The sequence below is a fragment of the Mirounga leonina genome, unplaced genomic scaffold, assembly GCF_011800145.1.
Source record: "Mirounga leonina isolate KUSES-001 unplaced genomic scaffold, KU_Mleo_1.0 Mir_115, whole genome shotgun sequence".
Taxonomy (NCBI): domain Eukaryota; kingdom Metazoa; phylum Chordata; class Mammalia; order Carnivora; family Phocidae; genus Mirounga; species Mirounga leonina.
This window is the reverse complement of record NW_023270268.1, coordinates 90,039,238-90,055,885: the sequence shown is the minus strand read 5'-3', so window position 1 is coordinate 90,055,885 and position 16,648 is coordinate 90,039,238. Positions and strand designations below refer to the sequence as shown.

The following is a 16,648-nucleotide window of genomic DNA, read 5'->3' as shown; positions in this document are numbered from 1 at the left end:
ACATCAGCCCCAGCCATCCCATCAAGGCAGCACTAGTGTGGCGCCCACCGGGAGGACATCCCTGGTCAGTACTCACTACAGCTCCAGCTGATGCAGCAAGGTGGCACACACAGGAGCAAAGCACCCCAGACCCAGACCCATACTACTCTGGCTCCAGACAGTTTGCTAATACTCCCCCAGCACAGAGTGCTCTAAGAACCCCTGACCCACACCCACCTTAGTTCCAGCCACCCTGTCTGGGTACCCCTTGTGTGGAGCTCCCCAGAACACCCAGCTTGCACCCACTTCAGCTTCAGCTGTCCTCCCAGTGAACCTTGTGGGTAGAGAGCCCCTGGACAGCCCTGGCCCATGCTCACTTCAACTTCAGCCATCCTGCCGGGGTGTTCTCTGTACAGAGAGCCCAGGGACTGCCCCGGCCTGCACCAACTTCAGTTGTAGCTGTCTTGCCAGACCTCCCTTTCCATAGAGAGCCCTGAGACCATCTGAGACCACTTCAGCTCCAGTCATGCTACCAGGGCAGCCCAAACAAGGAGTGCCTGGGACTCCATGCCCATGGCAGCCACAGTTCCAGCCACCCAGCCAAAGTTATTAGGGATACAAAGACTACACGGGATGACCATACATAATACCTTTCCTTCAAGTTTAGAAGTAGCTGTTCTACTCAATTCAAAGGAACAAACACAGAAAATCAAGCAAAATGGGGAGACAGAGAAATATGCTCCAAACAAAAGAACACGACAAAATCTTACAAAAAGAACTAAATGAAACAGAGAGAAACAATGTGCTTGATAAAGTTTAAAGTAATGATCTTAAAGATGCTGACTGGACTGGAGACAAGAGTGGAAGAACTCAGTGAAAATTTCAACAAAGAGATACAAAATATAAGAACGAACCAATCAAAATTAAAGAATATAGTGATATGAAAAATACACTAGAGGGAATCAACAATAGATTAGGGGATGAGGAGATGATCAGGAATCTAGAAAACAAGGTAATGGAAAGCACTCAAGCTGAACAGCAAATAGAAAAAAAAAAATTTTAATGAGGATGGGTTAAGCAATCTCTAGGATGACATCAAGTGAACAAACATTCACATTATGGGACCCCCAGAAGAGAAGAGAGAAAGAAAAGGGGAGAAAATTCATTTGAAGAAATAATAGCTGAAAACTGCCTTAACCTGGGGGAAGAAAACAGGTTCAGGAAGGATACAGAGTTCCAAACAAAATGAACCCAAGGAGTTCCACACCATAACACATATAATTAAAATGTCAAGGTTAAAGATAAAGAGAAAATCCTAAAAAGAGCCAGGAGAAGCAAAAAGTTACATTCGAGGGAAACCACTTAAGACTATGAGCAGATTTTTCAGCAGAAATGTTGCAGGCCAGAATAGAGTGGCATGATATATTCAAAGAGCTGAAGGGAAAAAAAACCAAGAACACTCTCTGTGGGAAGATTATCATTCACAACTGAAGGAGAGATAAAGAGTTCCCCAGAAAAACAAGAGTTAAAGTTCATCATCACTAAGCTAGTCTTACAAGAAATGTTAAAGGGACTCCTTTAAAAAAAAAAAGGGGGACTCCTTTAAGTGAAAAAGAAAAGGCCATAATCAAAAGTAAGAAATTATGAATAAAAAGATATAAAATATGATAACAAATACATAAAACGTGGGGGGGGAATGAAAATTTTCTTTTAGAATTTGTTCAAACTTAAGTGACCACTGATTTAATATAGACTACTACATATTCAAAATGTTATATATGAACCTCATAGTAAAGACAAACCCAAAATCTGTAATAGGTACACAAAAAATAAAGACAATCAACATAATACAACAGAAAGTCATCAAAGGAAAGAGTGCAAAAGAAAGAAACAAAGAACTACAAAAACAACCAGAAAGCAATTAACAAAAGGACAATAAATATATACCTATCAATAATTACTTGAAACATACAAGTAGGTCTAATGCTCCCATCAAAAGACAGGGTGGTAGAGTAGATTAAAAAATAAGATTCAGTGGGCACCTGGGTGGCTCAGTCAGTTAAATGTCTGCCTTCAGCTCATGTCATGATCCTGAGGTTCTGGAATTGAGCCCTGTGTTGGGCTCTCTGTTCAGCAACGAGTCTGCTTGTCCCTCTCCCTCTGCCACCTCACCCTCCCATGGCTCATGCTCTCTCTCTCAAATAAATAAAATCTTTAAAAAAAAAAAACAAACAAGACCCATGGGGCACCTCGATGGCTCAGTCAGTTAAGCATCTGACTCTTGATCTCAGCTCAGGTCTTAATCTCAGGGTCATGAGTTCAAGTCCTGCACTGGACTCCACACTGGGTGCGAAGCCTACTTAAAACAAACAAACAAACAAACAAAAAATGGAAAAAAAAAAAGTCCCATTTGTATGCTGCCTACAAAAGACTTACTTCAGACCTATAAAAATATAAAGACTAAGTGAAAGCATGGAAAAAAGATATTCCATGCAAATAAAAGTGAAAAAAAAAAAAAGCCAGGGTAGCAATACTTACATCAGACAAAATAGACTTTAAACAAAGACTATAATAAGACACAAAGAAGGGCATTATATAATGATAACAAGGTTAATCCAACAAGAGGATATAACATTTGTAAATATCTATGCACCCAATATTAAAGCATCTAAATATATACAGTAAATATTAACAGGCATATACAGAGAAATTGACAGTAATACAATAATAGTATAGGTTTATAACACCCCACTTACATCAACAGATAGATCATGCAGACAGAAAAAGAAGGAAACAGTGGCTTTGAATGACACATTAGACCAGATATACTTAACAGATACATGCAGAACATTCCATACAAAAACAACAGAACACACATTCAGTTCAAATGCAAATGGAACATTCTCCAGGATAGATCACACTTTAGACCATAAAACAAGTCCCAGTAAATTTAAGAAGATTAAAATCATATCAAGCATCTCTTCTAACCACAACAGTATAAAACTAGAAATCAATCACAAGAAAAAAAAAACTGGAAAAAACAAAAACATGTGGAGGCTAAACAGCATGCTACTAAACACCCAATGGGCCAGTGAAGAAATCAAAGAGGAAATCAAAAGACACATGAAGACAAATGAAAATGAAAAGACAACAATCCAAAATCTCTTGAACACAATGAAAACAATTCTAAGAGAAATTCATAGCGATACAGGCTGACCTCAAGAAACAAGAAAAATCTCAAACAATCTAAACTTACACCTAAAGAAACTAGAAAAAGTTCAAGGTTAGTAGAAGGAAGGAAATTAAGATCAGAGTGGAAATAAATGAAATAGAGATTTAAAAAACAATAGAAAAGATAAAGGAAACCAAGAGCTGGTTCTTTGAAAAGATAAAATTGATAAACCTTTAGCCAGACTCATCAAGAAAAAAGAGGGGACACAAATAAGATCAGAAATGAAAGAGGGAAATTAATAACCAACACCACAGAAATACAAAAAATTGTAAGAGAATATTGCAAAAAATTATATGTCAACAAATTGGACAACCTAGAAGAAATGGATAAATTCCTAGAAACATACAACCTTCCCAAACTGAATCAGGAAGAAGCAGAGCAGCTAAATATACCAATTACTAGTAATGAAATTGAATTGGTAATCAAAAAACTCCAACAAATGAAAGTCCCTGACCAAATGGCTTTCACAGACAAGTTCTACCAAACATTTAAAGAAGAGTTAATACCTATTCTCCTCAAACTATTCCAAAAAAGAGAAGTGAAAGGAAAACTTCCAAATACATTCTACAAAGCCAGCATTACCCTGATACCAAAACTAAAGGCACTACAAAAAAACTTACAGGCCAATGCCCCTGATAAATATAGATGCAAAAATCCTCAACAAAATATTAGCAAATAACATTCAATGATACATTAAAAGGATCATCCACCACAACTGAATGGGATTTATTCTGGGGATGAGTGTTAATTCAATATTCACAAATCAATCAACATGATACGTCGAATCAATAAAACAAAGGACAAATATCATATGATCATCTCAATAGACACAGAAGCATTTGACAAAATTCAACATGAGTTCATGATAAAAACTCTCAACAAAGTAAATTTAGAGAGAACATACTTCAACATAATAAAGGTCATGACTTAAATGTGAGACCCAAAACCATAAAACTCCTAAAAGAAAATGTAGGCAGTAATTTCTTTGACATTGGCCTTAGCAACATTTTTCTACATATGTCTCCTCTAGCAAGAGAAACAAAAGCAAAAATAAATTTTGGAGACTACACCAAAATAAAAAGCTTTTGCACAGTGAATGAAACACTCAAGAAAATGAAAAGGTCACCTATTGAATGGGCGAAGACATCCACAAATGATATACCTAATAACAGATTAACAGTATAAAGAATTTCTATGACTCAACACCAAAAAACCAAATATTCCATTTAAAAATGGACTGAGGACCTAAACAGACATTTTTCCAAAGAAGATATATAGATGGCAAACAGACACATGAAAAGTTACTTGACATCACCAATCACTGAGGAAATCAAATCCAAACCACAATGAGATATCACCTCACACCTGTCAGAACACCTAGAATCAAAAAGACAAGAAATGACAAGTGTTGGTGAGGATGTGGAGAAAAAAGAACCCCTGTGCACTGTTGGTGGGAACATAAATTGGACCAGCCACTGTGGAAAACAGCATGGAGGTTTTTCAAAAAATTAAAATAAAAATACCATACAATCCAGTAATTCTGCTGCCGGGTATTGACCTAAAGAAAATGAAAACACTAATTTGAAAAGATATGTGCACCTCTATGTTTATCACAGCATTATTTACAACAGTCAAGATAGGGGAGCAACCCAAGTGTCCATGGATAGATGAAGGGATATAGATGTGATAATATATATATGATGGATAACAAATATATAAAGATCAATCGATTGATCTATGATATCTATCTGATATCTATCTATGATGGAATATTACTCTGCCATAAAAAATATGAGATCTTGCCATTTTTGACAACATGGATAGACCTAGAGGGTATTATGCCAAGTGATATAAGTCAGACTGAGAAAGACAAATACCAGAGGATTTCACTTAGATGTGGAATCTAAAAAGCAAAACAAACTAAAGGCAAAAATAGACCCGTAAATACAGAGAACACACTGATGGTTGCCAGAGGGGAGGGGTAGGGCAACAGACAAAATGAGTGAAGGGGAGTGAGAGATAGAGGCTTTCAGTTATTGAATGATTAAGTCACGGGGATAAAATGTACAGCATAGGGAATATGGTCAATGGTATTTAATAGCATTTTATGGTGAAAGATAGTAGCTACACTTGTGCTGAGTGAGCATAACATATGGACTTTTCAAATCACTATACTGTACAGCTGAAACTAATATAACATTGTGTGTCACCTATACTTCAATTTTAAAAATATTATACATACACACATGAAATGACAGTAATTCTAAGGGGGAAGAAACAGTCTCATTTTCTTCCACTGATACCATGTATGTCATGATATTATCTAAGAAAAAATAGTTTAGTACATTTTCTATTATTTACAAAATGATCTTTCATTTAATAACTACTAGGTGAGGGGTGCTTTCTTACCTCTTAAAGGGAGCAGCATTTTTCAGAACGGTCTCCACCTCTGCAATATTTGCTCTGGCGAGATCTGCTACAGTAAGAAAGCCAGAAGCATAGAGGAACCTGGCTCGCTGTGCATTAAGTAAGGACACCCGGACCAGGTCACACAGCTCCCTCTGGATGCCAAATGTAAGACGCTTCTGAAATTGAGAAAGTAGTAGTTCCATGTTGTGCCAGCCCAGGCGGTTGGAAAATACTGTAATCATCCCTAGAATAATCATAGAATGTTTAGTGAATTAAAATTCTTCATAGATAATTCTCTATTTCTTTAGATTTACTTTTGTTTTGTTGTGTTGTTTACTTGCGGAATTGTAAAGTTTAAGAGGCACAAAGTGTAAGTTAACAGGATAGTAGACACATGTTAAGGGCCTAGCTAATTGGTCAATAAAAGGGCTAAACACATTAAATGTCACCTATTCTTAATCATGAACTTGATATCTGAAACAACTGAGGTAGAGCATGTTAACACAAAACAAACAAAAAGCCCTCACTCGACTTTATTCCTCTCTCTCATTCTTTCTTTCTTCCTTCCTTTTTTTAAAGGAAGAGAGAATTCTTAAAAACAGGTGAGGGACTTTTTTCAACTACAGAAAAATAAGAGAGTTTATTTAAATGTTCAAGTGCTGAGAGGAGTACAAAAAGCGAAGCTCCCCATTGATATTTTCTTCAAGGAAATGTTGCCTAGCACAATAGCTATTCCCTCATGAAATAAAGAGGCAGAATAGCCAAGGCCAAGTCATTAAGAAAATCACTTCCCTATGAGAACATTCACCCTACAGGCAATTTGAGATCTTTCATGCCAATGAGTTGAAGAGTCTCTCCCTTCTTATGACCTTCTCCTCCCACCTTTCCCTCGGTATGCTCACATATGCACACACCTTCACAATGAAACCTTTTACACATATAAATCCACACACTCTCCAGCAGCCCAGGGCTTATGAGGATTTCTTGGTAAAATCAGACCCAGAACTGTTTGCCTAGCTTAGAGACAGGAGTTTAGTTTTATTAAGGAGAGACCAGTGCTTCCCTAGAGAAGAGATATTTAGAACAGTCCAAGAGAAATCCAGAAATTCCTATCCATTTGCCATCCTCCTACTCAATAACAAATATTAATCAGTAACTTGATGAGATAAAGGAAACTGTTGACAACTTAGTGTCTATTTCTTCCTGTAACAGGGAAAACGGAAAAAAAAACAAACAGAAAGGGAGGATGGTCAGCAGTTGCTAAGTAATAGAGGGGGACTAAGGTCCAGACACTCAGCTAGCTGCCAATCCTCTGGAGCAGGATAACTGAACCCAGAGAAGCCACAGTTTTGGTGTTCTGATGATGACATTAGGCTTCCCATGATCCCCTCACTTTTAGAGAAGTCTAAAATAAAACGGAATTTGAAAAAAAAAGTAATCTTAACTTGACCTCAAACCACAGAGTCTCAAATAAATGTGGAAACCCTTGTTTAACTGACCTGCATAAACAGCAGCTGACTGTTGTAAAGACTGAATCTGTCCACGACTGCATCCGTATTTCTGGTTAATTTCCTTTAAGGGAACTTCACTGATTAAATCTAATAGCACAAGACTGGTAAAAAACCTGGAAAGTAAATCACCATAAGTATGTAAGAGAGGTCTACAATGAAGATATAACATATGCTGAGAAACAAGAAAGAAGCAAAAAGGCAAGAGAGGATTTATACACTCTGAGAAGATGCCTAATAGGATATGGATTAGTGGACAAAGACTGAGCTCAATGTTTATCAAATAAATTCTGACATACATTAGTACTATAGCAAAGCAAGGAACTAATATTTATATAACAAAAAGATCTCCTCCATATTTTAATATTGCTAACTAATTTCAAGAAATAAGACTTGGTTCAAGAAATAGAATGGCACAAAAAATTAAAAGAACATTTGATACACAGTTATATGATCACCTACTCATATATCAAAAAAAATGAGAGAATTTGAAAAACCAGTACTGACTTGAACAGCAATAATGCCACAAATAATCCAAGTATATAAATCCTTATAAAATTTACATTTATGTTATAAATAATTTACTAGAGACTACCATTAAGAAAATAATTTTATTATATTTCAAAGAAGCTCAGTGATTCAATTTCCCCATCTGAATCTTTTAATTTGCTCTTCCATGGTAATAATCAATCATTTATAATAATGATACAAAGCATATCCTCAAATGAAGCTATGCTAAGTTGTCAGTTCTAATTCAAATCTTTAAGGAAAGGAAATAAATAAATGTTCTACTTTATTTTTTTAAGATTTTATTTTTATTTATTTTGACAGAATGAAAGAGAAAGAGAGAGCACAAGCACAGAGAGAGGCAGGCAGAGGGAGAGAGAGAAGCAGGCTCCCCGCTGAGCAGAGAGCCTGACGTTGGGTGTGATCCCAGAATGCTGGGATCATGACCTAAGCTGAAGGCAGATGCCTAAGCGACTAAAACACCCAGGTGTCCCTTAAATTTTCTACTTTAAAAGGTCTTCATCTATAATGGCTTCTAAACAAGCATTAAGGGAGAAATTGAAATATTGATAAATTCAGTAAACACAAGAAAGTGACAATTTACTCAACCAAAACTTTGACTTTATTTTTTGGTTAAGATTTTACTTATTTGAGAGAGTGAGTGTGAGAGAGCACAAGCCGGGGAGAGAGGCAGAGGGAGAAGGAGAAGCAGACTCCCCACTGAGCAGAGAGCCCGATGCAGGGCTCCATCCCAGGACCCTGGGATCATGACCTGAGCCAAAGGCAGATGCTTAACTGACTGAGCCACTCAGGCACCCCTAAAACTTTGATTTTGATGATAATGAAAGTGACTATAGTAAACTGAACAACTACTATATATCCAAAACTGTTTTAAATACTGGACAGTCAAGGCTCCTTGGTATTTACCTTTTATGGATGGCCATCTGGCGTTGCTGTCTCTCAGTTCTGGCTATGACTTTTCCTTTCACACAGCGAGCCAAGAACCCTTCTTCAACTCCCACTAGCTCTGCCACCCGTTTCATAGAAGTTGGCAATTTCTCCCATAAACAGAAAAATTGATACCAATCAATAGTAGTCCACTCCTCAAACATAGGTGTAACCTAAGGGAAGAAGCATCATTCATTAGCTGAATTATTGCATTACAAAAGGAATAAAACTATAAAAGTAGACTTTATATTAAAAACAAAGGCCTCAGCATTTGGAAAAATTTCTAAATGTGATAATATCTCATTTATATGGAAATTTCATTTATTCACAAATAACTCAATAACCAAAAGAAAAGAGACCACTGAGCATACGAACTGGATTTTACAGAATCCAAGAACTTTAATCACAGACACTTTTAATCTCAACATTCTGACACTAAGTACAATCTTAAGTATTTTCTGATTTCCAAGAAAGAATCAGGATCAGGAGAAGAGAAAACGGAGGGAAGGAAAGGAAGAATCAATATTCACCACTGCTATATTATCTAAAATATCCAGGGTTCAACAACAACAATAAAAACTATGAGACATGAAAAGAAACAGGAATGTGTATCCCAAACACAAGGGAAAAAGCTTGCAAAAGAAACACCTTTGAGAGATTCCAGATGTTGGGAATGTCAAAGACTTCAAAGTAGACAAATATGGTCAAAGAACAAAAGAAAAACATGCTAAATGAAGTAAAGGAAGGTATGATGACAATGTCTCATCAAGTAGAGAATAAAAATAAAAGGAAAGGATTAAAAAAAAAACAAATGGATAGGGCGCCTGGGTGGCTCAGTCATTAAGCACCTGCCTTCAGCTCGGGTCATGATCCCGGGGTCCTGGGATCCAGCCCCGTATCAGGCTCCCTGTTCAGCAGGAGGCCTGCTTCTCCCTCCTCCCACTCCCCCTGCTTGTGTTCCCTCTCTCGCTGTGTTTCTCTCTGTCAAATAAATAAATAAATAAATAAATAAATAAATAAATACTAAAAATTGGAAATTCTGAAGGTGAAGAGTATAACAATTGAAATAAATAATTCACTATAGAGCTCAACATTAGAAGCAAGCTGGCAGAAGAATGAGAAAACATGAAGATATATCAATAGAGACTATGCAAAAAAACTAATTCCTCTGCTATTCCTGCATAAACTCATTTTTTACTTAAATAAAATTTCTCTTTGCTCTGTTTAGAGTTAACAGAGCAAAGCTGTATTGGAGCAAGGAAATGACAAGAGATAGTAACTAAAATCCAAGGAACAAATGAAGAAAAACACAAATCATAAGAATTTTAATGTAACAAGCTCTACAAATATACATTTTTCTCTCCTCTCACCTTCTTTAAAGACATAAAATTATATAAATAATAACAATGTACTACTGGGTTTGTGACACCTATAGGGGTACATGTATAACAGTAATAGCACAAAAAAGAATAGCACTATTCAAAAATTATGTTTCTATATCTCACTGCAATTACGTTAGTATAAATTTTAAGCTGTATTGTAACTGGGAATAACTTCAAAAAATAGAGAAAAATTAATTAAATAAATTACAATGTTATACTGGGAAATAATTCACTTAATTCAAAAGAAATCCATAAAAAAATGTACAGAACAAAAAGGACATAAGATATATAGAAAATAACAAGACAAAACATAGCTGTTACTCCATGTTACTAATAACGTTAAATGTGAATGGGTTAAATAACCAAAGGTAGATTAACAGACTACATAAAAAACCAGAATCCAACTATATGTTGTCTGTAAGAGACACAATATAGATACAAAAATACAAATAGGGCAAAAGTAAAAGGAAGGGAAAAGGGAAAGTATCATGCAAATGACAACCATAATAAATATGGAGTGGCCATACTAATAGCACATAAAATAGAATGTTAAAAAATGTTAATAAAAATAAGAGGAACATTCTATAACGATAAAAGGATCAATCAATCAAGTACATATAAACAACTATAAATATATACAGGGTGTCAAAATACCTGAACAAAACTTGGAAGAAATGAAGAGAGAAACAGACAATTCAAAAATAATAGTTGAAGACTTAAATACCCTAACTTTCAACAATGGATAGAACAAATAAGCAGATCAACTTAATCTTCTAAAATAACATTCTAAATCAACTAGACCTAGCAGACATTTGTAGAACTCCGTCCAACAAGAGTGCACATTCAGGGCACCTGGGTGCTCAGTCGGTTGAACATCTGCCTTCAGCTCAGGTCACAGTCTGGGGTCCTGGGATCAAGCCCCACATCAGGCTCCCTGCTCAGCAGGGAGTCTGCTTCTCTCTCTCCCTCTGCCCCTCCCCGCTGCTCATGCTCGTGCTCTCTCTCTCTCAAATAAATAAAATCTTAAAAAAAAAACTACTCTTTAAAGAGAGAATTGTGTTTAAAAAAAAAAAGAGTGCACATTCTTCTTGAACACACAGAACATTCTCCAGGATAGACCATATGCGGGCAATAAAACAAGCTTCAACATATAAAAGTGTAAGCTCGCCTGGCTGGCTCAGTCAGTGGAATGTGTGACTCTTGATCTCAAGGTTGTAGGTAAAAGCCCGTTTGGTGTAGAGATTGCTTAATATATACGTGTGTATACTTATATATACATGTGTATATTAAAATTACACAACATATGTTTCCTGACAATGGAATGAAATTAGAAATAAGTGACAAAAAATTTGGAAATTCACAATGTGGGAATTAAACAAGAAACTACTAATAACAGTGGGTCAGGGAAAATCATAATAGAAATTGTAAAATACCTTGAAATAAGTGAATATAACAAATGAAAACATTATATACCAAATTTATCACAGGATGCAGTAAAAGTAGTATTTTGAGGAAAATGTATAGCTATAAATGTCTACATTAAAAAAAAAAGGTCTCAAATCAATACACTAATCTTCCACATTAAGACACTTGCAAGTAGAAGGACAAAGTAAAACCCAAAGGAAGAAGGAAGAAAATAATAAAGAGCAGAAATTAATGAAGTAGAAAGTCAAAAATAATAAAGAAAAATAAACTAAACAAAAATTCATTCTGGTAAAAGGCAAACTGAAGCACATAAAATTTTGCAAGAGTTTATTTGAGCATACACTGATTTGAATTGGGCAGTGCCAAACCAAAGGTGGTTAGAAGCCCTCCAAACAGGAGATAGGAGCAAAGTTTTTATAGAGAAGATACTGAAGCAAAGCAAAACAAAGCAATTCTTTGGTTATAGCTTAAGCACTTGCCTTATTTGGGGAAGCCTCATTGGCTGTGATTAGTTGTTCTCTAGTTTAAATTTCTTGGATTTGAGTGTACTGCCTCTGGCTTAAGTTTTGTTTTGCTTATGTAAACTACCAAGGCATTAGAGTCACCTCTGTCTAATGGCCTCCTTGTTTAAATACTTTTAACAGTGCTTTAAAAAGATCAACAAAATTGAAAAACCTTTAGCTAGACTGATCCAGAAATAAGAGAGAAGACTTAAATTACTAAAGTCAGAAATGGAAGAAGGGACACCACTATTGAATGTACAGAGGAAAAAAGGATGGGGTTATAAGGAAATAGTGTGAACTGAATACCAACAAATTAGATAATCTAGATGAAATGAACAAATTCCTGGAAACATACAAACTACCAAAATTGATTCAGGAAAAAACAAGAGATATGAATAGACCTATTACAAGAGGTTGAGTTAGTAATAAATTTACTCCAAAGAGAAGTCCAGGCCCAAATAGTTTGGTGAAATCTATCAAATGTTTAAATAAGAAATACAGCAATCTTTCACAAATTCTTCCTCAAAACCACACAAAGTCATCATGAGAAAAGAGAACTACAGACAATCTATCTAATAAATATAGATACAACAATCCTCAGTAAAATATTAGCAACAGATGAATAGTATTCTACAAATAACAAAGTGGGATTTACCCAGAAAATCCAAGATTAATATCTGAAAATCAATTAATGTAATACACTATATCAATAAAATGGACAAACCACATGATGATCTCAACAGATGTGGCAAAAACACTTGACAAATCTAATAACCTCTCATGATAAAAACACTCAACAAACTAGCAATAGAAAGGAACTTCCTCAACCTAATAAAGGCCACCTGCAAAAAACCCACAACTAACACCAAGATTAATGGTGAAAAACTGAATACTTTTGCCCCAAGATAAGGAACAAAACAACATGTCTGCTGTTGCTACTTCTATTCTATATTTTATTGGCGATTCTAATGGTCAATTAGGAGAAAGAAAAGTAAATAAAAGACATCCAGACTGGAAAGGAAGAAGCAAAACTATCTCTATTTGCAGATGGCATGATCTTGTATATAGAAAATCCTGAGAAATGCATAAAAATACTATTAAAATTAATGAACAAGTTTAATAGGTTACATGATATAAGATCAATATAAAAAATGTTTTAATAAACAATCTGTAAATGTGATTAAGAAATAAATTCCATTTATGATAGCATGAAAAAGAATAAAATGCTTAGCAATAAGCTTAACAAAAAAATACAAAACTTGTACTCTGAAAACTAAAAATTTTTGAAAGAAATTAAAGACCTAAGCAAATGAAAAAGACAGCCTATCTGCAAGGACTGGGAAACTTAATATTGTTAAGATGGCAATATTTCCCAAATTGACCTACCAATTCTACACAATCCCTATCAGAATTAACCTGGCTTCTTTGCAGAAATCAGCAAGATGATCCTAAAATTTATAAGGAAATGCAAGTGACCCAGAATGGTGAAAAATTTTTTCCAAGAACACAAAATTAGAGGGCTCACATTTCTTTATTTCAAAACTTACTACCAAGCTACAGTGATCAAAACAGTATAGTATCAGCATAAGGATAAATATAGATCAATGAAATAGAATTGAAAGCCCAGAAATAAACCCCCACATTCATGATCAATTGATTTTTGACAAGGATGACAAGAAAATTAACGGATTTTCAACAAATGGAGCAGGGACACCTGGATATGCACATGAAAAGGAATGAAGTTAGATTCCCATCTTACATCAGTCACAAAAGTCCAAGTGGACCATATGTGTCAATGTAAGATAAAACTATAAAACTCAGAAGAAAATATAGGAGTGCATCCTTGTGAAACTGAGTTACATAGATTTCCAGATATGACACCAAAAGAAAAAAATTGATAAACTGCCCAAAACTCACAACTTCTGTGCTTCAAAAATCATCATCAAGAACATGAAAAGACAACCCACAGAATGGAAGAAAATTTTTCTAAATCCTGTATCTGAAAAAAGACTTGTATCTAGAATAGATAAAAAACACATCTCAATAATAAAAAAAAATTAAAAATGGCAGAGGATCTGAATATTTTTCTAAGATATTCATATCAATAAACACATGAAAAGATGCTCAACATTATTAGCCATTAAGGAAATGCAAGTCCAAAGTGTAATAAGAGAGCACTGCATACTCATAAGGATATATCCAAAAAGAGAAATAAAAACAGGCATTGGAGAAGATGTAAAGGATAGGAACCCATGTACATTGCTGGTGGAAATATAATATTATCCAGATGTTTTTGAGGAGTTTCAAAACTCTCAAAATGTTAAAAATAAAGTTACCATATAACCCAACAATTCTACTCCTAGGGATATACCCAAGAGAATTTGAAACATATGTCCATGTAAAGACTTGTACACGAATGTTCACAGCAGCATTATTCATAATAGCCAAAAATAAAAGATATATCAAATGTCCATTAATTGATGAATGGATAAGTAGAGATGCAGTACATCCATACAATGGAATATTATTCTGCAATATAAAGGACTTAAGAACTGATACAAACTTTTTTTTTTTAAGATTTTATTTATTTATTTGACAGAGAGAGACACAGCGAGAGAGGGAACACAAGCAGGGGGAGAGGGAGAGGGAGAAGCAGGCTTCCCACAGAGCTGGGAGCCTGATGCAGGGCTCGATCCCAGGACCCTGGGATCATGACCTGAGCCGAAGGCAGACACTTAACGACTGAGCCACCCAGGCTCCCCTGATACACACTTTATTGCAGCATTATTTACAATAGTGAAGATATAGAAGTAGCCCAAGTGTCCAACAACAGATGAATGGATAAAGAAGATGTGGTACACATATACAATGAAATATTACTCAGCCATAAAAAAGTATGAGATCTTGCCATTTGTGACAACATGGACAGATCTAGATTATATAATGCTAAGTGGAATAAGTCAGAGAAAGACAAATACCCTATGATTTCATTTATATGTGGACTCTAAAAAACAAAATAAATGAATAAACAAACAAAAAAGCAGAATCAGACATGTAAATAGAGAAAACTAGTAGTTGCCAGAGGGAAGAGGGGTGGTGGGGTAGGCAAAATGAGTGAAGAGGAGTGGGAGATACAGGCTTCCAGTTATGAAGTAAGTCACAGGAATAAAAGGTACAGCGTAAGGAATATAGTCAATGATATTGTAATAGCATTGCATGGTGACAGATGGTAGTTAACATTTGTGGTGAGCACAGCAAAATATAGAGTTGTTGAATCACTATGTTGTATACCTGAAACTAATGTAGCATCATGTGTCAACTATACTCAAATTTTTTATACTCAATTTTTTAAAAAAAGTTTTCCAAAATAGAAAAGAAAAGGATACATGTTATGCCATAGACAAAACTTGAAAACATTATGCTAAGTGAAAGGAACCAGTCATAAAAGACCACATATTATATGATCCCAGAATAGGAAAGTCTATAGAAACAGAAGCATTAGTGGTTGCTTAGGACTAAGGGAGAATGAGGAGATTGGAGAAAATTTGGGAGTGACTGCTGATGCATACAGGGCTTCTTTCTGGGGTGATGAAAATGTTCTGAAATTAGATAGTGGTGATAATTGCTCAACTCTGTGAATATACTAAAAATCACTGACTTACACTTTAAATGTGTAAGTGTAAATATGCTGTGAACCATATTGCAACAAAGCGATTTTAAAAATTAAAAATTTTAATTTTAATTAAAAATTTATTTTAAATATATGTAATTTAAAAATACATATTCAAATTCTGTATGAGAAAATTTTCAGAAGACTCTTGGAGGCCCAAAAATAGACTTAAAGAAATAGAGAAACATTCCTTTTCATGAATAAGACCAATCAACTTAAAAAAGAAGGAGGGGTGCCCTGGGTGGCTGAGTTGGTTCAGCTCCAAATGTTGTTTCAGCTCCAACTCTTGATTTGAGCTCAGGTTGTGACCTGAGGGTCATGGGATGAGGCCCTGCATCGGGCTCTGTGCTCAGTAGGGAGTCTGCTTCTCTCTCTCTCTCTCTCTCTCTCTCTCTTTCTCTCTCTCTCCTTCTCTCTCCCTCCCTCTGCTCCTCCCCCTCCTCACATGCTCTAAAATAAATAAACCTTGTTTAAAAAATGGAGAAAAAAAGTAAAGATAAAAGCTGAAGAAAATTTTTCATTTGTTGTGTGTAAATAAACCTTTTAATAAATGAAACTGTGACTACAGATTGTGACTATCAAAAAAAAAAGATAAAATAAAAAGATAAAAAATAAAATATACAGTAGCCCCTGGCTTATCTGTGATTTCACTTTCCATGGTTTTAGTTATCCACAGTTAACCATGGTCCAGAAACAGATAATATATCATTAGAAGGTCAATAGTAGCTTCATGCTACATCACAATGCCAATAGCATTCACCTCACTTCATCTCATTACATAGGCAATTTATTATCTCACATCATAAGAAGGGTGAGTACAGTAAATAACATATTTTGAGAGAAAGATCACATTCACAAAGCTTATTATGTTATAACTGTTCTATTGTTACTAATCTCTTATTGTGCCTAATTTATAAATTAAACTTTATCATAGGTATGTAGGTATAGGAAAAAAAATATACACAGGATTCAATACTATCCGGGTGTCAGGCAACCACTGGTGGTCTTGGAATGTATCCCCCATGAATAAGGAGTGACTACTGTACTAGAATAAATTCCAAATGGAACATAGCTCAAAAGAAGGG

General features: G+C 35.2%; 1 protein-coding gene across 1 annotated transcript in view; it reads right to left on the bottom strand.

The window, feature by feature from the left end:
• POLQ (DNA polymerase theta) overlaps positions 1–16,648 on the bottom strand; it is a 123,739-nt gene that overhangs the window by 74,195 nt on the left and 32,896 nt on the right. The window contains exons 13-15 of the mRNA XM_035000064.1: positions 8,563–8,756; positions 7,120–7,244; positions 5,621–5,864 (exon numbers count right to left, since the gene is read on the bottom strand). Of these exons, the coding sequence (XP_034855955.1) occupies positions 5,621–5,864; positions 7,120–7,244; positions 8,563–8,756 (563 nt within the window). The remainder of the gene's footprint in view (positions 1–5,620; positions 5,865–7,119; positions 7,245–8,562; positions 8,757–16,648) is intronic.